General features: G+C 43.9%; 1 protein-coding gene across 1 annotated transcript in view; it reads right to left on the bottom strand.

The window, feature by feature from the left end:
• nkain2 (sodium/potassium transporting ATPase interacting 2) overlaps positions 1 to 26,699 on the bottom strand; it is a 275,241-nt gene that overhangs the window by 176,816 nt on the left and 71,726 nt on the right. Inside the window, exon 2 of the mRNA XM_066677627.1 lies at positions 1,309 to 1,446. Within this exon, the coding sequence (XP_066533724.1) occupies positions 1,309 to 1,446 (138 nt within the window). The remainder of the gene's footprint in view (positions 1 to 1,308; positions 1,447 to 26,699) is intronic.

The raw sequence follows: 26,699 nt of genomic DNA, 5'->3' as shown, positions 1-26,699 counted from the left end.
AAGATGAGAGTGTGGTGGGACCTCATGGTCGCTGGAGCAGCTGCACATGAGTCTAAGATCAGCATGCCAAATGTTAAGCGTTAAGTTTAAGGGCATCAGTTAAAAAAATATGTTTCTCCGTAAGACACATAGTGCAGTTTCTGCAGTGCTGAGCCCAGAGTAGCAATGACAGAGGCTCTGTTCTCCCTGTTACAGGTCAGTGAAGTATCACTATGGCTTTGAAGACACTACCTAGGTCTTGCTTTAATGTGGAATGGCGGACGCCACTAAGAAGCCAACCTCAGCTTTGTCATTGTTACATTATGGAAATAACAGACTTCATGTAAGGGTCAGGCTCCACTGGAGGTCCCAAAATGGCCACTGCTACTATGTTGTAGTGTTCCCAAATTCCAGATAGAAAAATATGGTACAGAAAACGTGAGCCACTCAATATGTACAATCTCAAAGAGTCATGTTGTAAGTGATGATTTGGCACATAACACGGATGTAGGGGCCATAGAGCAGAGACTGAGGAAAGCTTGTGGTATTAAATAACCATAACCCTTCAATAAAGTGAAAAACTGTCATAACACAAGGCTCCATTTCGGAGAGATGTTGAGTATTGCATATTACTAGGACCCTGTGGTGGAGAATAATGTGTCTTCACTGATAGACACGCCATCTTTGACAGGGACAGAGAAAGAAATAACTCAGGTGCATGGTGGCTGCTTGAAGCTTAAAGTTGTCTCCTATCCCATGGTTTGGAGGGATTTGATCTTCTGTCAGCGGTCTAAGCCAGTGTTCATTTCCCTCATTAAAATATTCATAAATAACCTACTTATCACAATGAAAACTAGATGAGAACTAGAGAAAATTAATCATTTGTAGTCGAGAATTATGACAAAATGTTTTGCACACGTCTGTGCGCTGCTTGAAGTGATTGTTTGGAAGTCAACTCCTCTTCACTTAGTCTACTTTGAAAATGAAAGGAGTCGACTCCCAAAGAACCACGTTTGATCGTGTGGGAGCCGTTCGTATAAACTATTGACCAATGATTCACAGAGTTGACTCAGTCTTGTTCGCAAGCGCCTTAAATAAAACAATAATGAACTAATGATAATTAATGATTAAACATTGTTTTGTTTTCATCGATTAAATCTACAATAATAAAAACGAAAATGAGATGAAAACTAATACAAATTTTAATCAGAAGACCAAGGTTAGCATTAAATCAAAATCAGCTGCCAAACTTAGCATGGGTCTCAGCTGCGAAAAAGAACAAAACAAAGTGTATGAGAAATAAGAACATGTGAATATCCCCAAACTCACCCCGGTCACGTATCGTGGCCTGAACTGCACCGTCCCGAAGAGCCCCAGGATCACTGTGATGATGTGGATGAAGTTTGTGAGGATCGGTGCCCATTGGTAACCGAGGAAATCGAATATTTGCCGTTCCAAGATGCTAATCTGTGAAGGAAAGAGAGGAGATTAGATGAGAGTGCATTAACCAAGTGGAAGGATGAAGAAAACACGGTTATGAACCTAAACATAGAAGGCAAGGCTATAGCCTGGGGCTTTTTTATGGGAAGGAGCCACATCTATAGCTGCAGTCACATCACATTTGCTTTTAGATTAGTTTAAGGGGCAGTCCTCTGAGAGTTGGGAGCTGATGAAGTTTCTCTGTGTGAGTGAGAAAGTGTGTGGGGCCACACACATGGCTTTTGCTCTACACTTTGCAGTCTAACCCCCATCATACACCAGCTTAATTGGGCCGGGATCTCAGGAGTCGATCCCGCTGCCCTCCCACAAGAGCATAGACAGTTGGGAAATTAAAGCTGGCAAGCCCCACTTTCCCTGCTCCACACACCACAGGAACGGTGGCGGCTGATTGGCTATGACGCCAGAGCTCGTGCAGCAAGCAATGGCACTTCAAAGGCAATGGAGGAAGAAGGGATCAGGCTTAATTCCCATTGGAGCTGTACTGACCCGGCCTCATACGGCTAATGCTAATGGCTCCTGAGGCCCCACCTGCGCTCCCCAGACAGCCGGCGCTCGAATTGATCCTGAAGCTCAAAGCCCTTTGTGAAAATGAAACAGCAAATTCAGAGCTGGACTGTTGACCACGCTGGCAGATTTAATCGCTTCGTCTCTTTGTAGACCAGAGCTAGAGAGCGCTGCCAATCAATATTGGGATGTTAAAGCAACACCAGGTAGTGTTTCTGCCTTGATTTACAGCTTCAAAATCATTGTGATGCCCCTCTGAGCTGTAATCTGGAGAATCATGCTTCTTTTCTTGCTAATCTGTGATCAGCACTGCAGAAACTGCACTATGTAACTTTTTATAGGTTGGTAGGGATGGAGCTCCAGTTTACCAGCCAGTTTATCCATGTGTTACTGGATGACTCCACCCCTCCAGGGTCAGTAACGAGAGTAGGATGAGATAAAGGCAGAAGGTCTAGGGCCTTGTGGGCTGTACATTTAACAACTCACCTGGGTCCCACTAGAAACCCATGTACCAACCCGCACAGAGCCCAGCCCACCTTGAACCCACCTGGCCCTCTGGGGTCGGAGTTGGAGTGGTGACCTCACTGCACTTGTTGCTGAATGCCATCAAAAGCTCACAGCGATGTACCAATACGTAATAAAGATAAGAGTCCTAGAAGAGTAGAGGGCAATACGCTCAGACCACATTGGCAGATTATCTGGACATTGGGGTCACACCGTGAATCTTTTCTAGGGATTGCCCCAGGAACTTCAATGACCTTAGAGATGCAGACTGCCTGGAGGAACATGGCTGAAGCGAGGAAGTCCGGAAATATGAACTCCTTCACAATACAGAGGCTGTAGACCGTAGCACGTACTCAGAGAGAGATTTCCTCAAACATAGGTTAGGACGTCATAGAGCGAATAAAAATGTAGTACATAAGGATGGACAATAATTCAATATCGATATATATCACGATATAACAATGTTTCAATAACAATGATATGATTTTTAAACACACATTCAATACAGTACTTACAGCATCTGCCACTGACTGACGGTCTTTACCACCATTTTAAAGTTAGTTTAAAAATATTAACACGGACAAAGACAATGGGTTGTTGCTTGATGGTGATGTTGTTTTGCTTTCAGTTCTTGGCAGTTTTTCTATGGCTTTTTTTATTGTTTGTATCAATATCAGAATTATATCGTATCGACCGAAGTTAAGAAACATATTGTGATATAAATTTTGCCCGTATCGTCCAGCTCTAGTGGTATATTTATATACTTATACACTTTCCTAGCACAGCGCACTTCCCATTTTATAAAACTAATGCTATTACACCTTTACACTGTGTACTACATAGAGTCGAGGAAGGTGTTTGTGATTCAGCCCTAGTGGTGTGGCGGTGTAACTACAGAGCGACGGCGACACCAACTCACATGTATAAATGCTCACAATGATGTAAGGCACTCGTGCAGGCTACAACATAGACTCATTAGATTTTCTACATGTTATCTGAGACAACACCATTGGTTCAGTACAGTGCCCCCTGTTGACCTCACAAACCAACCACCCAAGCCACCCAAGCTTGTCCTGTCCAGGTACTGTCCCAGACATCTTTAACTTCAGTGGATTTGCATGTTCCAGTGTTCAGGTGCTATAGCTGCTGTCGAGTGTATGTATAAATATTGTGCTGTATTTGAAAGCTCATACAATAACCCTCCCTGCTGTTTACCTTTTCCTCCGGCTCCTGGAATAGCCGCGCAGTGGATGCTTCAATGTCAAACCCAGTGAGTCACATTGAGATGTTAATGCGGCCACATTCACACTCTGCCAGTGAGGAAAACAAGTCTACAGATAACCTCTAGGTTAACCACCAATTCTTCCAGCCAGAAATTTGTCATCATCAGCTTGTGCTGTAGGTTCTATTAATCAGCGTGGTCCTCCTGTCTGGACTCCACTGCTGACCAGCTGCTGACCTCCCCACAGGGACATGTCTTCTGCTGTCTGGACGTCTCCTTTGTGCCACCGCTAGCGTACATCTGGCATGTGTTTATTTTGTTTTTCTTTTTTCTCTTTTTCTTTTTGAGATCCCCCCCCACACACACACTCTCTCTGCATCCTCCATCATAATAAACGCCGCTCTGCTGACACAGTGCACCACTGGCATGCCTCACACAGGCAGAGTGATTAAGAAGAACATCGCTAATTAAGACATATTCTCACCCACAACGCACAGCCCAGACGAGAGCATCCCCGACTTCAGGGTAGAGTCGCGAGTAAAAGTTGGCACACTCCTTGTTAAAGTACATGCTTTGTTGATATTTTCTAAGTGAAAATATCTGAACACAGTCTCTCCAGGGAGCAAAGGTAAATGCATTTTTAGCGCAGGAAAGAAAAACTACAAAAGATGCCATAACTTTTCACCAGTTTCTTTAGTGCTTTTCAACTGTGTGTAAAAATACACAGCTAAGAATATAATGTCTATGCATCTGTTATTAATTGGACAAGTAATTTATTAATCTGTATATTCTCATGTTTTGTAGTCACTGCCAATTCCACCCAGTTATATGGGGGCAGACATGGCTGAAAGGCTTCTGTGATTGCGTAAGAATAATGGAGGCAGGGGGAGTGTACACCCAGCTCCTAGGGCACTTTGCGTCGGTGTGTGTGTGTGTGTGTGTGTGTTTTTGTGTGTGCCAGGAATATATCCCATTGTGGGGAGTAAAACCTGTTTACCCATTCAGATTGTGGATACCACCAACAGGTCCCTACAATGTAAATGACTACATTTTAAACTGAAAACATGTTTTAAGGTTGGGTTAAGGGTAAGGCTAGGTTTAGGGTTTGGGTTAAAGCTAGGTTTAAGCTAGCAGTACTTAAGGAAATATTAATGGCAAGTCTCCATATAAAGTACATGCAATGTCCCCAGATTTCACCAATACAAGATTGTGTGTGTGTGTGTTTACTGCCTTTACAACACTTTCCTTACAATGTCGTTGTACACAGTGAAAATAAACGTATACTGCTTCCTTTCAAACCGCAGCTGATGTAAAGTCAGGAGCTCAACACGCTTGGAGGAGAATACTAACTACCCTATTCTGATACAGCCGATTGGCAGGCATTGTCCTGATTCCAACTCATTCCAAAGGTACTGCATGGAGCTGCATCACTCTGGTGCTGGCTTGGCTCCATCACTGTGTTTCTGGATTCATTCTGGAAATGCTACTTCTTCGCCGCGCACCTGAATCCTGCTCTTCCTCTTGGCTCCCTTCCACCTTCCCTCGCTAATCATTCCGTAAAGCAGAAGGCTTAGAAGATGACTGATGTCTTACCATCTGTTTCCTTCACAGATTCTGCCCATTAGCAACACAAAAATCAGGAGCAGAGGCTCAGGAACACCCCACAACACGGGGAAACTTTTATAAGCATCGCCTGGGGTGAGGCAGGCACTGAGAGGGTATTCTCACAGGCGTTGTTAGGTGTGTTGCTTTTCTTTTATGATGTGTGGAGCAGCACAAAAGCAAAAAGAAGCTGCACTATGTACATTTTGGAGGAGGATAGGAAACCAAAACAAGTATACACAGCTAAAACAACTAAAAAAACTAAACTACTCACATAACACTGCTTCTGAAACCAGTGGTAATTATGACTGTAGACTCTAGGTTGGAACATTGCTGTGAGGTGCTGGTAGCATTCAGCAAACACCAGTAAAGATGGGTACTGATGTCAGGTTTGGATCACAACCACCAAACACCATCACTCCAGAGAACACTATTCCACTGCTCCACAGCTCAGAGCTGGGGGGCTTTACACCTCTTTAAATACACATCGGTGACCTCCGTGTCCCATTTCATTGGCAGTTATTTCCTATGGAGATTATACAAGACGTGTGTGAAACAAAACAGATGCACTTTAAACTATAAAGGGGTGTCTAGATACTTTTAATTATCGTCGTTGTCTAATAAAAAAAAGGCATGGAACTCCAGAATAACACATTTACAGGAGAAGGAAAAAAAGTCTTAACTTTCAATAGAAGTCAATGCAAAAAGATTTAATTCCAAGTCATTTTGGAGCATTTCTATTGGTCAATTTGTCATGAAATGTTCACACAGTGTGGCGTACAGCTGCTGCGTTCAAATGATGTAATAAACTAAAAACTGACAAAAATGGAGATACATGCTTTTAATGGACAGTGACATTTGCTTTGGCTGCTCTGCTGTGGAGGGTGAACCGGGTCTATAAGAAACCAGTGTGGAAAGATTTAGCCAGTCTGGGTCCTTCAATCTGATGCTTCGGGGCTCTTCGACTCTCGCCCCATAAAGAGTCAGTCAGTCCTTTTAATAACTTTTAGTATGTTGATTTGTTTTTAAAATTAATAAAAATGCCTCAGGTGGATGTTTAAATAAATAATAAATGCCACAGATTAAAGTGTAAATTTGAACAATCTTTACACCAACGTGGGTAGGAAATGGGAGCACGGAAGCCTACAAGTGGAGGGGGCACTGCCACTGATGCCTACTTGGAGCTGGCACTGCTGTACATTTAATGGAACAAAGCTCTTCCCAAAAATGACCAAAATGAAGCAATTTACCGCCACAAAGTAGAGCAGAGAAAACGGGACAGCGCTTCCAGGCTTTTCCGACAGAACGGAGGTATCGGCTGAGGGCAAGGTAGCCCCTCCCTTTGGTAATGTGGCCCCCGAGGCCCAGTTTATCTCCACTGATGTAACAGCTTTGTGGTGCAGCTGCACGGAATGTGACAGATTTATCAGGTAATTATGTATACATGAGTAATTAGATGAATAAATATGAGTGCCACATTTGTTACTGGGCAGAACAGTGGTGACAGCTTTAACGGGCAAAAGCCAAACAAACAAACAAACAAAAAATACTGCCTACAATAAAAGCATAAAACATGCAACTATTCTCTATGCAATGCACAGATTTTAAAAAGAAAAAACCATCAGCCATAGCATTATGACCACTGTGGTATATGGCTGATCCAAGAAAAGCCACCAATAAACAGTCATTTCTTCCTCAAACATAACCTTCCACCTTAAAAGAAGCTGGGCTTCTGAACATAAACAAACCAGAGGGAACAGTCTTTCCCCACAACCGTGAGGCAGTGCCCCCATGTAACGTGAGTAGCATGAGTATGTGCCAGTCATGATAGACAGGTGGACATAAGTGGACATAAGGCAATTTGTAGAAATTCAGTATATAACGAACAGTGGAGGAAAATCCACAGAGTAGTATAAAAAAGTAGGTTATTGCAAAATAGCAAAACAAAGTGGATAGGGCTTAGTGGTTCTATGTACATTTTTAATTTTTAATTTATCAAGGAATCAGGGAGAAAAAAAAAATCATCTTTACACCTCACAGTGCGTGTGGTGTGTTTTCCTTGTGTCTGTGTGGGTTTCCTCCGGGTGACTGTCTGTGAGGTGTGTTCTCCCTGTGTCTGTGTGGGTTTCCTCTGTGTGACTGTCTGTGAGGAGTGTGGTGTGTTCTCCCTGTGTCTGCGTGGGTTTCCTCTGAGTGACTATCTGTGAGGAGTGTGGTGTGTTCTCCCTGTGTCTGTGTGGGTTTCCTCTGAGTGACTGTCTGTGAGGAGTGTGGTGTGTTCTCCCTGTGTCTGCGTGGGTTTCCTCCGGGTGACTGTCTGTGAGGAGTGTGGTGTGTTCTCCCAGTGTCTGCGTGGGTTTCCTCTGAGTGACTGTCTGTGAGGCGTGTGGTGTGTTCTCCCTGTGTCTGTGTGGGTTTCCTCTGAGTGACTATCTATGAGGAGTGTGGTGTGTTCTCCCTGTGTCTGCGTGGGTTTCCTCTGAGTGACTATCTGTGAGGAGTGTGGTGTGTTCTCCCTGTGTCTGTGTGGGTTTCCTCTGAGTTACTGTCTGTGAGGAGTGTGGTGTGTTCTCCCTGTGTCTGCGTGGGTTTCCTCCGGGTGACTGTCTGTGAGGAGTGTGGTGTGTTCTCCCTGTGTCTGCGTGGGTTTCCTCCGGGTGACTGTTTGTGAGGAGTGTGGTGTGTTCTCCCAGTGTCTGCGTGGGTTTCCTCTGAGTGACTGTCTGTGAGGCGTGTGGTGTGTTCTCCCTGTGTCTGTGTGGGTTTCCTCTGAGTGACTATCTGTGAGGAGTGTGGTGTGTTCTCCCTGTGTCTGCGTGGGTTTCCTCCGGGTGACTGTCTGTGAGGAGTGTGGTGTGTTCTCCCTGTGTCTGTGTGGGTTTCCTCTGAGTGACTGTCTGTGAGGAGTGTGGTGTGTTCTCCCTGTGTCTGCGTGGGTTTCCTCCAGGTGACTGTCTGTGAGGAGTGTGGTGTGTTCTCCCTGTGTCTGTGTGGGTTTCCTCTGGGTGACTGTCTGTGAGGAGTGTGGTGTGTTCTCCCTGTGTCTGTGTGGGTTTCCTCCGGGTGCTCCGGTTTCCTCCCACAGTCCAAAAACACACGTTGGTAGGTGGATTTGCGACTCAAAAAAAGTGTCCGTAGGTGTGAGTGTGTGTTGCCCTGTGAAGGACTGGCGCCCCCTCCAGGGTGTATTCCCTCCTTGTGCCCAATGATTCCAGGTAGGCTCTGGACCCGCCGTGACCCTGAACTGGATAAAGGTTACAGATAATGGATGGATGGATGGAACTGACAACAGCGCCCTGTAACGACTGTCAGTCACAGACAGACGCTGTAAATAATGTATACTGAAATATTGAAAATGTGTTTCCAAGTCATATCATTGTCATTGAAAATATTGTGATGTATATTGATATTGAGTTATTGTCCAGTCCTACTCACAGCAATGGGCTATGAAGAGTTTATACTCCTCTAATGGAGTGTCCGAATGACCCAGAACTAATCATTCACCATCTGTATCTAAGCAAAAATGATATTAAAATTAAAATTGTGTCTGCTATCAAATCCTAATATCAAATAAAGCTTTACACTAGACGTTGGAACGTCGCCGAAAAAAGAAGCCAGTGCTTATCGTCACCATGCTGCGCTCAAAGGGGCAGATAGAGGTGGAGAAGTGAGCTGGAGTGTTGTTTTTGATCTAGAACACGTGGAATCTTCCAGCATCAGTGCCTAACCTCACCGATGCTTTTAAAGCTTCTAGCAAATCCTCACAGAAATGTTCAGTCTAGTCCTCGGTGATGGAAGAGAGTAGCGGCGGCTACTGCAGCACGAGGGGATGACCGTAATGCCCTCTGCTGTAATTACACAGTATCGGGGCTCTATGTCCCCAGTGCACCAGAAAAGGACTGAGGCTGAGGTTAAAAATGGTCAGCTAGCGGTAAAGTATGACAGCGTCAACGGCAATAAAACACTGTAATACAATTACACACACGAGCCTGTGTAAACAAACCAGCTTTGTCATTATATTTTCCATTTTCTTACGCTGGACTGATTATTGCTGAGCTGAGGGAGCTCAGCATCTCATTACTGCGCAGGCAGGGCAGGGCATCCGGGCTGATTTCAGTGAAGTGCTCACTCCAGTTCTCAGTCCTTGATTGAGATGAAAGTTTATTCTGTCGGTGATAAAGCTAGGGGTCTCTCTCTCTCTCTCTCTCTCTTTCTCTCTCTTTCCATTCCTATATTTATTTTGTTGTGTGGAGACACGAGCTGCCTCTAATCAGTGAGACAAAAGCCAATCAATCAGCCATGGCAGTCTGAATAGAGAGCATGCTACATGCTGCATTCAAACGAGCCCAGACTAGTGCTAGCAACACAGCATTAGCTTCACAATGAGCACGGCCTAATGAGGGAGGAGAACGGAGAGATAGAGGGAGGGAGAGAGGCAAACAGAGAAAGGGAAAAAGCATCTTGGCCTGCTTCCACTGTCCATCAGCAATCCAACTCTTGCCAGCCGTCTAAATGGTCCTCCACAAAGACGAGAGAGCCACAGCAAACAAAAAGCCCAGCGGCACTAAATGGTCAACGCAATTAAAATGCATCATCCTGTTTCAAGCCGAGTACTAATACCCAACGTGGAGATCTTTGTCATGGGGTCATTTACGAAAGTAAGTGCTGAAGAGAGTAGAGAGACGCTACCGATCCAATACCCAGCGGAGCCATGGGTTTCACGTCTGAGGAACAAAAGAACAAACCAGCACTGATTCTGACTGATCTGGCTTGAAATATCAGAGCAGGTGTTTTAAAGGGGACATGTTGTTGTAAAACATTTTCAGTGCCTGTGCTTATTAGAGTGTATATTTGAATCCTACCAACCCGCAAACTGTGCAACAAGACTGCAGTCAGATGTAGTGTTATGGGTCATTTCTGACTGTTTTAAAATTCCAAACCCCAAATCTACTTTGAAACATGTCATATATTGGAAAGAATTGCTTATAGGAACATTACGTAAGATTTTGATTTTGTAGAATAGAGTGTTATTCTTTTTTAAATTACTGTTTAAACCCTCAATCGTAGGGAGGTGCACAAGTCGAGTCTGGGTGCATGAGCTTCATATCTGTGAGTGTGGTTGGAGGGAGGGGTTTTCGGTGCTGTGCAGTTCAGCGCACACAGACACACGTGTTTATGATTTAAAAATAAATAAATAAATAAAATAAAATTCTGAGAGAGCACATTTCAGCGACTGGTGCTAGAGAAACTAATTTAAAAGTTCTACACTGTTTAAAAGCACAGCTGACCAGCTAACAGGCACTTGTAGTATAGCACAGCACAACACAGTTCCAGTGAACTGAGGCTCAAATCACACACATTTAGAGATAAAGCCTCATACATGTGAGCAGCACAAAGTCCAGTGAAGGGTTTTCTGAGTATTTTGGCTGTTTTCAGCTTCATTCCTCTCTAGCCCCCACAGTCAGTGAGCTCCCACAGCGCCCCCTCACTGTGGCTCTCTTAAATGCACATGAATTAACTTTATGGCCTTGTACTTTAAGACAGAACAGAAATTTGACATATTGAGATATATTCCACATTTTTACGTACCGTGGTAGACAATATTATCGCTATACTGCCCAAACCTAATGTTAGAAGGAAGGTTAAAATACTATCTAGTGTTCCCTTAAAGTACTGTGATATCACCGATACTGCAGCCCTCCACCCATCTTCATTTTCATCTAAGAGTGAGATATTTTCCAAGATGCCTAACACCACGGTTAGTACTGGACCCTATCATCGGTGTCCCTTGTGCACTAGAGAGCCTTAGGGACCCACAGTCCTGTTGTGAGTTCACCGGCTGTCCTTCCTTGGACCACTTTTGGTAGGTATTAACCACCAGGAACACCCCATAGCCCACAAAACCTTGTGGCTTTTAACCTTGTGGCTGATTGGTGCATGCTGAACGTAGTATACGAACACTGGGGATGTTCTTTCATTCACATTTGGATGAAATGAGAGCTGAGACCATGGATGAAATGAGAGCTGAGACCATGTTGTTTGAGTAGTCCCAAGTTTCTCACTGCTGCTTTACTGGCTCTCAGCGGAGCTGTGCCGTGGCTGACCCTCTGCAGAACCGAACAGAACATCTCCAGCACAAAGGCTTCGTTTGTGTGGCTTGTGCTCGATGTCCTCCGACTGTTGTGTCTCTTTCCATCAAATGCTTATGTAAGCTCACGCCACAGTTTCTCTGACAGAGCAGTGCATTGTTTAAAGCAGGAGCTTTCTGAGAGGCCCTGATGGAAGGCAATGACCCCCAGCGAGATTTGTTGTCTTTTATGAGTTGCCCATTTAGTGTGTGTGTGTGTGTGTGTGTGTTTGGAGGGGGGGGGGGGCAGAGTCTAACCCAATTTAGATTAAGTAAGAATGTGTTTCTGCGAGGGCTCCCTTCCCCGCACCACAACACTAAAAGGCAAAGAAAGGTTCATGCAAGATTTATGCATCAATATGAATATGTAGATTTCTCCCAGACGCCCCACTTTGTGAATAAACAATCCGAGGGCTCGCTCACGAGCCACTTCGCCGCTACAACCGCACTAGTAAATAATAAAACACATTCAAACACTCGGAGGCGCAGCTATCTTTAGCTCGTCCACCATCTTGAGACGAACTAAAGCACGCCTTGGTACTTGTCTCCTGTCTGAAACCTTCAGCTGAACGTAGGCTCCGTTTTTACAACATGTGCATATTAAAAACACAGAAAACGCATAGTCAGGGAGGTCTATCATGACATCAGATAAAACGAGGAGAACCTGGAGAAAATCAACTGCAGCAAATCACAGCGAAAGCGATTCTGTGCAAGAGAGGTGTCTCTGTCTAGGAGGATGATACAGGGACAATCAGGAGAAAAAAAAATCAGTAGTTATGAGAGGTGTCTACAAACCTATGGAAATATAGTGGTGTTCCAAACCAAGGAACACACCAGTCCATCATGGGGCATCACACACTCACCTGGTCACTGACACCCTCACCCAGTCACTCACACACTCACCCAGTATCTCACATGCTCACCCAGTCACACACACTCACACATTCACACCAGTAGACAGTTTCACACACTCACCCAGTCACTCACACACTCACCCAGTCACACCTGCAGACAGTTTCACACACTCACCCAGTCACTCACACACTCACCCAGTCATTTACACACTCACCCAGTCATTTACACACTCACCCAGTCACTCACACACTCACATTTATGGACAGTTTCACACACTCATCTAGTCACTCACACACTCACCCAGTCATTTACACACTCACCCAGTCACTCACACACTCACATTTATGGACAGTTTCACACACTCATCTAGTCACTCACACACTCACCCAGTCATTTACACACTCATCTAGTCACTCACACACTCACCCAGTCACTCACACACTCACCCAGTCACTAACTCACACAGTCACTCACACACTCACAGCTGTGGACAGTTTCACACACTCACCCAGTCACTCACACACTCACCCAGTCACTCACACACACCTGAAAAGAAAGCCAATGAAATCAGGACCAAAGTTAAAGCTTTAAATGGCCAGCTGGGTGTAAAATATCATTTAAGTAAAACAGCACTGTCTCATCCCTCAACATCCATGGCCGAGGTGTCCTTGAGCAAGACTCCTAACTCTCCCAACTGCTTTCCTGGTGCTGAGATGGCTGCCCACTGTATTGTGTGTGTGTGTGTTTGTGTGTGTGTGTGTGTGTGTGTGTGTGTGTTTTCTCACATTAGAGACTCGGTAAAAGCAGAGACCAGATTTCATTGTACATCTGTGCAATGAGGATTCAAGCATGTTTTCATGTGTTATTTAGAGAATAACAGCACCATGTCATCAGATGAAAGGAAAAGAATCCAGGCGAGAAAAGTGGTTGGAGATGAAGTGAATCACAGAGAGATTCTTCACAAAAGCAGTGATGGGTCTCACTCAGAGGATGAAAGAGGAGGAACGTAGCCAGGACGATGTAAGAGTGGAAAGGTGTAGGCAGTGAAGGATCCACTGGGATCCCTTCACTGCTGTCTGCCGTGACAGGCATCCTGGGCCTGGAGATATGCACATAATAACACGGCTCCTTTGTTCCTCTCCGGCTGAAGGCGCTACGTTCCCTTCCAGCAGAACCTGGTTCCGAGAGGAACGCTCTCAATCATCGATCAGTCCTCCTACGACCATTCTTCCAGTGTCTTTTCTAAGGCGTATTACACACCTTGCCCGAGCCATTAAAGCACTGGCGTACATGTGAAATACAAGCGTCACACTCGATGGAGAGGTTTTCGCACCTTTGTCTATTTTCTTCCAGCCTGGAGCCCACATAACAAGCTTCATTTGTCACTTCAGAATCCATCTCGACTGGATAAACACGTCTCAGACACAATCCTCTGATTTTGGACCATGTCACGGTGTACACTGCTCTTACAAACTGAAATGAACCTCTATTTCCAAAAGAGGGGACCGCATAACTCTCAAAATCACTAGATTATTAGCACTACGCCCTTAAAAGGGGACACTCACTACCACTTTCCCATTAGTGAACACAGTTCTGGGTTTTAATGAAACATCTGTGACAAACATCAGAAGGATCAAACCCCACAGCACCTGTTCCTTTAAATGATAACGAGCCACTCGCTGTTCACCCCGACCTCGAGAGGACAGCAGTGAAGAGCGAGGAGCAGAAGCACTGTTTTTTTATCCTTTTTTACTTGGTTCTCTTTCTTTTTCATTCTTTTCCATGCTCTTGTTTTGCTCAGTTTAACCTCTTCATTGAGCTCTCATATAAACACCAGTCCAGCAGCGCTGTGATTGGACAGAGTCAGATGAGGGGGGTGGGGCAATCCAAACATTTCTGCACTGGACATAGAACACTGACCAAGATCAGAGCACCGAAGAAGTGATCCTTTTTTATTTAAAAAAACGTCCCCTTTACATTTTCAGTATCTTTGTCCACAATGCGCCAAATCTCACAGGCATTTTAGGCTCTTTCCTGTGGTGAAGCACAAAATCAAACCCTTTTATGTGCACTCCACACAGGAAGGAATGTGAAGCACATCCCCCTGAAAACCCTAAACACAGTCTGACAGTAATCTCTTGTGTTTAACCAGAAAGAAGGAAATCATTCTGCACTCTTTAAACACTGAGCGCAGATAATACACTCTTTTTGATGTCGACATCGTTCCCGTGTTCCGCTAAGGACACATTTTAAATGAAAGTGACAGATTCCATGCAGCCATTTGAAGGCCAAGCCTCAAGCAGGCAGCTGGAGAAGACGGTCTGTAGCGTGTAGAAGGAACACAGGCGTCTACATGGGGCCAGAAAGAGTCTGTTGAAAATGCATGAGGTCATTTACATCTCCAGCGTTGTCGTTGCGATTTTACGGCGGTTGACAGGCCTCCGTTCTCCGAGCTGGATGACACATGTCGGACATTGGGGAGTGAATGCACTATTTGTCACGCGGCACGCTGATGATTTCCAGCGTCGCCCAAAGTGATGTGATGGAGACAATGATGTGTTTAAGCGCATGCTTTTATTCCGCCCAGAGATTCCACAGCTGCTGTCAGAACATACAGCTAAGCATGAAAAATGCTGTTCATTATTTACCAGACAGAGTGGGCCTTTTTGTTCCTCCACTCCCCTGCTCTTTGACCTGGTTCTAGAGGAAGGCTTTGGCAAAAGCATTAGAAAAAGCTGCTGCCGATGTTAGCATGCGCTATACGGCACGAACGCAGGGCACAGAGTTGAAATACAGTGAGGAAGAACACACTATGATTCAGGAAGGTTGTATAAATTTGGGTTCAATATCTCTGGGTGGAAAAAAGGAAGTGCCAAGAATGAAAATAATGCTTCATTACCACAGATCCTGCCCCACCGGACACAGACATGGAAACAGTAACTCCGCCGGTGAGGGACAAGTTTAAACTCCACCCTGAAGCAGCAGTGCAGCCGTACCCCATGTGGAAACCCAAATTGCCGATCTCAAGAGACAGCTACCAAACTGCTCAATGGTGCTGTGAGATCCAGGCTATGCTTGGCATCCTTGACTCTTGCTGTTACAACTGAGCAAACAAAGTGCCTCTGGCGAGTTAAAAGTTGTCTCCTGAGATTGCACTTCTGTACCTGTGGTAGGGCCAGCAGAGCCCTGGACCTCCATGACAGAAAGAGAGCTGGGGATTGTGGATCCTAACTGTCCCTTTGTTTAAGGACGAGGCCACCCTGGATTCTGCAGGGTACGAGGAACTACTCACTTCAGGCCAAGGCCGCCCTGTTCTTCCAGGATGGAGTTTAAAGTAGTTCCACACCAGGGGGGTTCCCTGTTCTGAGTTTCTGAAGATTCTGGGAGTCTGGAGGACCTGGAGTGGCAGTAAGGAAAGCAGACTCTTGTACCCACATGATAGAAAAAGAGCTGGAGATTGCAGTTCCTATTTGTCCCCTCGCTGAATGGTAATTCCCCTCATTTGAGGCCAAGGCCACCCTAGATTCTGCAGGGTACGAAGAACTACTCACTTCAGGCCAAGGCCGCCCTGGTCTTCCAGGATGGAGTTTAAAGTAGTTCCACACCAGGGGGGAACCCCTCGTTTGAGGCCAAGGCCACCCTGGTCTTCCAGGATGGAGTGTAGCCCTTAGGAGTCTTGATCTTATTTTGGTCATTGTTGTATACTTTTATTATTTTGCCTTTATATGCCACGTTAAACACAGGGTATCATTTCATATCGTTTTTTTTCCAACACTCTCTCCATTGCTCTCAATTTTTTCTCTCCGAGCACTTCACCGAGCACAGAGCCTGAACTTCCGGCCAGAATTGGTGATCAGTGTGATCAGTGTGTCCTCGACACGAGGTTTGAGGACGGCGGCGTGATCAGCGACTCCTAAGGGCTCACCTGTGAAGCCTGGATGGTCTGGATCTGTGGTAGTGCAAGCAGACCTGTGGACAGCAACTCATTCAACATGTCTTCTGAAATGAAGCATTTGAGTTAGTAGTTTGTCCAGCTTTACGCTGCGTCTTGGACCGTTTCTGTGCGGATGTAATTTAGTCCCTGAAAGGTCCTGAATGGAACGCCATTGCTCCAGAGAATGTGGTTTCACTGCTCTTGCCTCTCAAAGCTGTCTGATGCATTCACAGCTTATTTCTTGTAATACTACCCTGTGAGAATCTTGTAGACCTCCCAAGACATCTGGTTCCTATCAGCACCACTGTAAACAAACCTGACACTGTTCATTTGTAATATATAGGACATTTATTTCAAGCATTTGAGGACTGAGGAAGAGACGTTTTGGGGTTTTGGATATTAAGTGCACATATTCAGCAGCAGCAAGTGATAGTTTAGCTACACATCCTTGCGGGGGCGGAGGGTGAGTAGAGGAGAAAAGATTTTGTGCTTCACCCAGATTGGGGCCTCATTAATGATGTAACCCAAAGAGAAGCCCCCGGGGCCAGAAGACTTGTTTGCCACATTGAGATTCGAATGGAACCAAATGTCGATATTGCTGATGGCTCCAGGGGAGGGAGGGCACTGACCGAATAAAACCCATCAAGATATGCCTTCGTGTTAATGAAGATAATTCATTTCGGTATTCGTTTGCATTTCAATGAGGCAGAACAAAAATGAAGCTGCCTGGGGGCCAAGATGATGATCAGGCCTAGTCTGGGAATAGAACCAGCGCTAAACTCAAATGTCACTGCAAGGGAAGGAAGCTGCCAACTTGTGGGAAAGTGCCCACCACGAGAAGTGTCATAATCATTTTAGTAATAAATCTGCCTCAGACACTTAATAAGACTTCAGCCCGCAAGACACTGTCTGAGTCTACTGTAAACCAACTGGAAATGTACACAGCTTTCTAGAGGTAGGTCGCCCACCTTCGCCTCCTATTCGTATGGGAATGCCTTATACTAGATGTTGCAACAGTGCTGTGAGGATTTGATTGTACTCAGCCATATAAATATTATTGGAGGATTAGTTCAGGACCAGAAACTCCCAGCTAATAACATGATGTTGATGTTGATAACATAATGCCTGGACATTACTGTGGGGTAGGGACCCAGAAATCGTGCAAGGGCCATGCTAACAGCCGGCCTGCCGACCAGAGTAGTCCATAGCTACTCTTCTGCAACTTCCTGCCTGTCTTTGTTGTTTCTCTCGGCTGGGACTGTAGACTGGAGAAACCTGCTGTCATTGTCTGTGGTTCATGTGCTGTTCTCACTGTTGTTGGCTGTGGCTGATGTGAACTGAGGGAGTTTGTCATGTTTTGCCACTGCTTTGCAGATAGTGGTTTGCTATCCAGGTCCAGGTACCGGTGCTCGGCTGTGGGTTGGTTTTCTGCTGCTGTCCTGTATATCCACTGACTGCAGCCATGGACCTAGAGACTCTGCTGCTGTGTCGACCTGAAGGTCTGCTACTATTTACAATGGCAGTCAATCTTGGGCCACATATAAACCCTGTGACTTGGTGCTGCCCCCTGGACGCTATTCACTTTTTGTTTTTTGTTTTTTTCTGGTGTTGTTTGTATTGTTTGTATTGCTATGTCTTTTGATGTTCTCTGTACTGTGTATTATTATTGTAAGCACTTTGGGTTTTTGAAAAGCGCTATATAAATGTATTATTATTAATATCATTTTTATTATTATTATTATTATTTATTTTTTCATATTTACAGTGTTACTGATTGTATTTGACCAAGGCCTTTGTTTATCCTTAGTTTCAGTTGCTAGAGTTTATTTTGGATTTCTGTTTACACTAAACGTTTAAAAAATAAAATTGATTACTATTTGATTGTGTTTTTGACAAAGTGAAGCTATTTATTTCCATTTTTGGCTGATACATTATATGTATTTTAAACTATTTTAAGAAGTTTGACTCTGCTGTGCCAAGGTCCTGCACAACTGTTCATTTCAATGAGAAATAAATAGAATTCCAGTACATTTATGTGTTAATTTGTTATATTTTGTTAATATTTTTGTTATTAATGTTCAAGTCAATTTAGCAACCAAAGCTAAATGTGGCATTTCTGCTCCAAGGCTAAATGTGAGTAATTCACTTGACACCAATGGGGAGTGGGTACGTAGTGGTCCTACACAATTTACACAGTACGCTTTCTGCAGTGCTGAGCCCAGAGTAGGAACAACACAGGCTCTATTCTCTTTATTACAGGTCAGTGACACATTAAAATGATTTTAAAGCTTTAAAAGTATTGTAGAAATACTATGTTCCTTTAACATTTGGTCCTTGCAGCCAGCCACAGTGACCAGGGAGCAGTTCAGGATTCAAGCACACTTCAGCCATGGATGTTAAGGGAGGTGCGGTTCCTACAACCTGGCATCCTATTACTTTCTCCCAGTCATGGGGTTTGAACCTGCAACCTATTAGGCACAAGCCCGGTTCCTTTAAACTGTAAGACATGGCTAGTTCTTGGATGTGGCTTGTGCAGGGCCCATGTTGGTGCAGTCTAGTTCCATGTGGTTGCTTTCTGCATGTCCCCTATTGACCATTCAGCCAGTGGAATACGTAACCTACATATTGTTCATTACAAGAAAAGACAAAAAACAAAACAAAAAAAAAAAACACCCTTAAATCTGATATTAGATGATCGTGTGTAAAATGTCTAGATTTAGCTGCTAGAGAGCAATGAGAAGAGTAAAGGGAAGCTGGAATGATGAAAAAGCATATCTCTGACCAAAAAGAAAATTTGATTTCTACTCTGAAAAAATTGGTAAACTCTGAGAAAAGTCATTTGAAATTACGTGCCCGAAGAATATGTTAATTCTTTATGTCGTTACCTTAATGATGACCCTGATTCTACAGAAACTAACTCTCTTAAAGGAGGCATATTTTGCTCAAACACCACCGCAGCATTTCCTCCCCAATCTAAACAGCACTGTTCACAGCAAACTATTTCAGTGCATGTTCCTTTAAATGATAATGAGCCACACACAGCTCACCCCCAAGACAGCAGCAGTGAGAAGAGAGGCACACAGATGCTCTTATGTTCCACAGTTTTAGCTTTGATCTACACAGTTTTATACAGTTCAACCCCACCCTCGCGTACATTAATGTGGGTCCTTCACTGTGACTTGAGAGGCTAAGCTGGGGAGGGAGGTACAATTCTAATGAGCCTACACTTGATACATGACTTGTGGCTGAATCCGAATGGCTTCCTGCTGTTTTCTGATTTAGGCAGCCCACAGAAAACAGACTTTGTGGCTCCAGATCCACACATTAACGTGCACATGTGCTGAACAAGTAATTATTTCATAATATTTTCATCCCAAAAAAAATAATGGAAATGTATTTTAACCCATCATTTAAAAACATAGAAATAACTGACCCATTATGAGTTGTTTTTAAACTACGAAGTAAGTAATTAGTGCTCAATACTGACTGATATAATCGACTAACTCATACAATAAGCTCGATCCTCTACTGTAGTTTCACACAAGCATTCGAGTCCTTGTATATAACAGCACTGATTATTGTGTTGACAGCTACATCAATCAAACACATGACAGAATGATTACTGCAAAGTGAACTCGAGACAAAACAGACTAGATTTGGTGTGAAAAATACCAGCATTTGCTGGTGCTCAGTTCCTGGGTGTTCCAGGATTATAAGAAAGCCCAGACACACAGAGCAATATTTCATAAGTTACCTGTCAGAGATATCCCCAGCTACTGTCATTTGCTCACGGCTGGAGAGAATGATGATGATGGATATCCAGCGTTAGTTGATGCATCCTAAAACCCCGTGTATTTTTGACCAATCACAAACTCGTGAAGCCTTTGAGAGTTCCAGTCATGACCTGTTTTCTAAGGGCTTTATGTAATGGAAGCATCTTTCTGATCTGAAAATTGAGTTATTTTGCATTCACAGTGATGTAACAACTGACAGGAACCTCACAGAGGTGAACATACTGCACAGTCAACCAAGAAAACAGATATCCGCATGCATATTGAGGTTTAAGTTCAGGTCATGATGCCTAACAGCTTCTGGAAAACTCTAAGCCTGCTCCTCTACTTATTTTAACACCGACAATCACCTAACAGTTCTCCATATGATGCGACTGGGTTAGGGTTCAGGAGTAAACACAGCACAAACATCTCTAGTATCAGTAAGCATCGGGGCCGCAACGATTAGTCGACACAGTAGACAACCTCAACAAAGGCTGTCAAACACCTGTATGCTTAGAAGTCATCTTAAGTCATCAAATTAATGACTTAATAGCGTCAAATGTTTTCATCACCACAGCCCACAACACATCCATCCACATTCACAAAGACGTTCAGCCGTTGACACTCAACCGTTCTCTGGAAACACACCAAACACACACCACTCTGTCCCGTTTACACCTGGAGAACAGCGCCATTTAAAACTCGCCTTTTACACCACTATAAACATGCAACATCACTTCAGATTCTTACAGTCTCAGGAGAGGGGCTGCACAGTTGAAAAGCTCCTAAACATCGGTAAATCTTCGTATCCACTCAACGGTAACGTAGAGCTTGTAGCTCCAGGAAAAAGAAAGTTGTTCACATAAAGTCTGTAAATCCGAATCAAGGTGTTCCTTCTGGGCTTTAGACCAATGCGCCCCTGGCTTTCTCCTACCAAGGGCGAGCAGCCTGTGCTGTGAATTGACCCCCCCTCCCCCACACACACACACACACTTTTTTTTCTTCCTGTCCAGGGAAAGGATCTGGTGACCTTCTGAATCCAAGTCAGCTCCACATCAGGCCACGGCTGCTCCCCATAAAGATGAAGATGCACACTACGTCAGCAACAGATCATGGACCGCAGCTCAACCAACATTTCTTAGTGGGTTGTTGTCATGGGGCACCACTGGTCTTCTTGCACTTCCACAGACCCAGCTCCTTTGGCTCTGAGTAGCTCGGGAAATTCAGAAACTCAGGGTGGGATCCTTCGGCAAGTTCCTTGGAGTCTGGGGAGGCTAGGTCTGTGACAGCGCAATCATATGAGTGGTATCTGCCCAGACCTTTGTCCAATTTGTTGAGACCTTTGAGTGTTGAGACTTTATAGTGTTTGATGAAACGATAGACAACTTTAAATAAAAAGCTACAGCTACAAATTTCCACTGCATACCGTGCATATCCAGTGTTATAGATATTCTGTCTCCTTGGCAACATTTCTATGTTGGCATGGTACCGTCTGTCACCCTCTTTTGTGAGGCATGAATCCCTTTCTTCTTTAAAGGCACACAAGTAAATCTAGTAATGGAACTCAAAGGGGAGGCTTTGGCCTTCACACACTGGCAGAATTGAGAGAGCAATGAGTGTGTTTACATGCATTTAACAACTCGGCCTTAATCAGATTTCTGCAGTAATCTGATTATTCAAGTTGTCATGTAAACAGCATAACCACAGTTTCTGAGATTGGACTACGGTATTTAGTTCTCTCACTATTCTGTATCTGAAAACTCATTAAGTGCAACACGCTCCACCAGTCCTTCCCCGGAACATGTGTCCAGCGCATGGTCTCTGTAATGCATTTAAAAAAAACCTTGTGCTGAGAAAGACGAGAGAAGCCCAGCACCGCATAACGTTAGAAATCATAGGAAAATAAGCTCCATGTTCACAAGTGAAGTGGGCTCGTTTACAAAAAGCCAAAGTAGGAAGTTTGTGTCACGTTGCAAAGCAAAAATCTGATTATTGCTGGACTCATGTAAACTCTGAGTTTTCCCCATTATCTGATTTCACAAGTGCGTGTAAATGCATTACTTGGATTACTCACAAAATCTGATTACAAAGTGCATGTAAATGCACTCAGCAGTGGTTTCCCAGACAGGGATTAAGCCTAGTCCTGGACTACACATTTGAATTGTGATTATCCATTGAAAGGAGGATAGAGTCCAAAACTAAGCCTAATCCCTGTCTGGGAAGCCACCCACTCAATGTGGCTAATAGCCGAAAGATAAGTCAAAGACTAGCTGCTGCTGCTACGTTTTGTTAGGGGCTGAAGTTTGGCAACGTTATTACCGAACAATAAGTGCTGTGTAAGTGACCCCAGCCCACGAGAACTTGACCACTCAAGTACTTGCTTATTTTGTTTTCTCGTAGAGCACTCAAGCTGTCCAAATGACCAACACACACAGCCTTAATGCGTACCACGTAGGTGTTGACACTTGTGAACTTACATTGTTAACAATATAAAAATCAAAGCCCTGGATAGAGAATCTGAACAGTGCTGCTGGGGAGCAGCGTGTCGATGCTAAACTTGATCATTAGCTTAGCCGTTTCTCCATGATCACTAACCCCTCTCGGCTTCTTCATTTCTCTCCAGCACTCACGTCGATGCTGTTTTTTTTTTTCCCAGCGTAAGAGTTGCTTTCCTTTCATCTGCTCACACTCTTCGCCTCTGCTGGACAAGCTCTTCTGCTTCTGACTGAGGGAATGAGCAATGCATGCGTGGGCATTTACTCCATCGCCTCCAGCCATGAGATTAAGACACATTGCCTCCAAAAGTTTCTAGCCCCCCTTTCGGGTTAAATGGGTCTGCTGGGTATGCACAGTCACAGCTTGTATAATCGGACCCAGAGACTATATACTATATTCAACTATATAACTGTATAAGTACAGAGCGAAATGAGAGGACGTACCCCTCAGGACCATGGTGCAAGTGTCACAGCAGCAAAAGGAGAGCAAGAAAATACATTTAGGCCAAGCTTAAACATCTTGAAACCATCGAGAAACCAAGAAGGCACATATAGTGTACGGTTCAGACTTGTGGCCACTGGTGCCTCTCGTTTATCAGCAGAGATAAGCGGGATCTTGGCCTTCGTGGTGAGCAGGATGAGGAAAACAACCGTCAGACTGTTGGTTCCCATACAGCTCTGTGGTTGCTGGGCGGAATGAAACAGAACCGCTCCACCAACACAGTTCAAATACCATTTGTCTGGTCTTCTCTCCTCTGAGGGGATCATGTGAATCCCCAGAGAGTCAAAATGCTCCCATTTGGCTTTGCGACTAGGTCTGCTGCCATTGTTTTCATTTTAGAAAAGGAAGACTAACACTTAGCAGCAGTACAGAGGCCAACAGTTGCCAAAAATTGCCAATCCCTGTGATCCGTTGGTCAATAGCGTGGTACTACATTGTTACTACTATGATTATTGTGACTGCCCTATGCCCAAATACATCCATGCATCCGTTACGTCGACATGGATGTTAAGTAACACGACCACTAAAGGGCGCAGTGGCCGGTGTCACCAGTGACAGAAACTACGACCGTCATGTCCATGGCTCTCAGACCCCTGCTGATTCATAACTGGCTTCACTTGCCGAGTGGCTCCCTACATCAAGCAGGGATCCCACACGGTACGTCTAAGAGGGAGGCTTGAGGATTTCCAGTGGTACTGCTCCTTTTAGCCTGCAGAAACGAAGGAAATGAAGCATATTATGGACAGCGGCCACTGTCAGTCTCTGAATACATATTTAAAGCTGAGAAAAAATGAATCTTAATACAGTAAACTATGCATTTTATGTCAAATCTACCACAAATTGTTTAGTTAAAGCCTTCATTAGCACATCATTAGCACTCTGTCTGACTGAACACAAATACTGACTCAGGAATTAACTCGGAGACTTCCATAATTATCTGTACACGATCGCGGGGGAGGTCTGCTGTGATTCCTGATGCAGATAACAAGAACTGAGACACTCTCTGGCCAGCCACATGAAAATGAGTTGGGGATATACAAAACAACATCTAAAAATATAGAGAAAATGAGACTCCCAGCTACTTAAGGCTTTCATCTACTGGATAAATTCAAGCTCCACTCTGGCTTCAGATCTGAGCATATCCATGGCTGCCTGTGTCACTCCATGAACTATGAGAGGTCAGCTCAAATATGTAATATGGATCTGAAAGGACATGGCTGTCAAGAAAGTGTCAACATCCCCTCACTGACTTGACCTGACCCATAAAACGTAACCAATTTCCAAGACTGAACTTCAGAGATGTGGGGAAACATACCTGTAGGTTTATCTGAAAGAACTGAAAGCAGGTCTTTTGAAAAGAACACAAGTTGTAATAACATTTATTAAAGCCTACCTGTGGTCATCAATCACACACATACAAACTCATCTCTGTTCTTCAGAATCACAGACATAAAATTTTTTTTTAAAGGCTAAGCCCCAGCGATATGAAAGTGTCAAACAAATAAATACAGTGGAGTTTGAGTTCCTAACTTGTGTTTATTGAGAGTCAGAAAACATGTTATTTCTTACTAATTGAAGGAATAAGGTTTAAAAGACCGTTGGTCCCCCCCCCCCCCCCCCAACTCTAGAAGCTGCACTTAATTTAATGCAAAATGACGAAAAGGTGTGTTGTTTTTGGCTGCAATCATTCAATGTACAGTGGGACATCTGTGCACAAATGACCCAAAGATCCCAAAATATCCAGAAAATGGACTAAATTTGTCCACTTTAAACGGACACTTTGGAAAGGACCATCCGCTCACTCCGTTATCTGTAGCTCATTTCACTGGCGCTTTTCCAACAATATGGGCATGTAAGGACCCCAACGAAAGGTGTTCAAGAGCCTCTGTAACATGGAGGTAAACAGGGTAAGGACACTCACTTCGCCTGTTTTAGTTGGTGTTAGTTAACGTTAGCTTGACTCGCTAAACTCGGTGGCTCAGATTATACTCGGCTACGTAGCTGCATTACGGAGGTTTATAGTGTCGGATGAATTCGAGTTCGACTTCGATCACATTTACAAGAATAACGGTACCTCTACATTTGAGTTTAGCTTATTGCTAGGCTATTGTCATGAATAATGTTGGTTATTTAGCTAGATACTGTCATAACAGTCAGTCATAACGGTGTTTTACCGCGGCGTTGTTCAGCTGTTGTCCACCAGTGACGTCACGGTCGCGTTCAAGAATTTCCGTAGAGAGCTCGGGTTTTTCCGTCAATTTAATAAAATTGTCAGTTTTAAAGCAAATTAAGCTGCTATTTTCATTTTAATTCATACTTATATATGTCAGTAACTACAATACTGTGGAATATTCATGGAGGTCCATCAAGTGGTGCTTAGCCTTTAATAACAGTATATTTAATAACATATTCAGTTATCTCCTAATGGTCATTAGCATCCGAGTCTGAGTTTTCCTGGAAAGCCCCATCCTCATAATGGTTCATTCGGTTTATGACATGAGAAAACCAGGCTGTCTGAATCCACACTCTTAAAAATAAGCACACAATGTAGCACACAAAAAGTTATTTGAACAATGCCATAGAAGAACCACATACAGAACTATCTTTGCTAATATCTTTAAACGAATAAAGAACCTTAGTAACACACGAGTCCGAGAGCCCTCCAGTGCTGAATACCAGCTGAGCAGCCTTTAACTGGGTGACATCTTGATTTTTCAGATTCTTTATTTGCTTGATTTAATATTTAATTTATTCCACAGTGTTCAGGACGCTCTAAAGCCCATTTGACAGGTGGTAAAATAAAACATGATTGACTTGCATTAGAGCTAAAACAGGCTTGAAATTTGGGTCCAAACCAGTGTTTTCTGTCCAAAGCCCAATTCAAACCTAAGTCATTGCCTTTTCTGATCTCGAAAAGAGTCCTAACATCCAACCAACCATCTCAACACACATTAATCTTTATCAACAATGACCCAGAGGGTGTTTAGAATCCAAACTAGACTTTGAATTCTGTCTAATTCTGGATTGAAAATGAACACAGCCGCTTGATTTTGAGTCTAAAACTGACCTGTGCTCAACACAACTCTGTGTCTGTCTGAGCCCAGCACACAACAGCGCTGTAAAAAAATAACACAAAACTACTTCTGACCAAACAAATCAAACATCCACTGCCGTATTCTAGACTTTCCTGAATCGATCAGCTGTTTATTTCCCACTTGTCCATTTTCTCATAAGACTGGCTTTTATGGACATCAGTGTTAAACCATGTCAACCTCATGTGTGATTGATTCCTGTGTGTTAGATTTAAACCTGCTTTGAGGTAATGAATGTCAGGAGAATGAATAAACATTCAAACTAAAGCAGGAGTCAAATCTGTAAGGCTGTAAAACAAGAACATGAAGCACATCTGAAACTGACCGAAACCAGTTAGAAATACGAGGAAAAAACATCCAAACCCAACATGAGCAAATATTTCAAGCTTGCATTCCCTAGCTGCTCTTTGAGAAGCAGGAAAGATGCTTAAAAACAGACAGAAATGTTCAGTTCTCCTCAAAATATGCTCATTCATGTCTCTGGATTAATTATTTCTGCTTTTCTCTGTCTCTATTTTCTCTCTGCTTTTTTCTGTCTCTTCATCCAAACGCATGCACTGTTTGTGCTGGCTTCAGCTTCCTCAGTTCCCTGGGAGATGTGTGGAAATAT

The sequence above is a fragment of the Hoplias malabaricus genome, chromosome 7 (assembly GCF_029633855.1).
Source record: "Hoplias malabaricus isolate fHopMal1 chromosome 7, fHopMal1.hap1, whole genome shotgun sequence".
NCBI classification, from domain to species: domain Eukaryota; kingdom Metazoa; phylum Chordata; class Actinopteri; order Characiformes; family Erythrinidae; genus Hoplias; species Hoplias malabaricus.
Note: the sequence above shows the minus strand (reverse complement) of the source record. Positions and strands in the feature narration are given on the sequence as shown.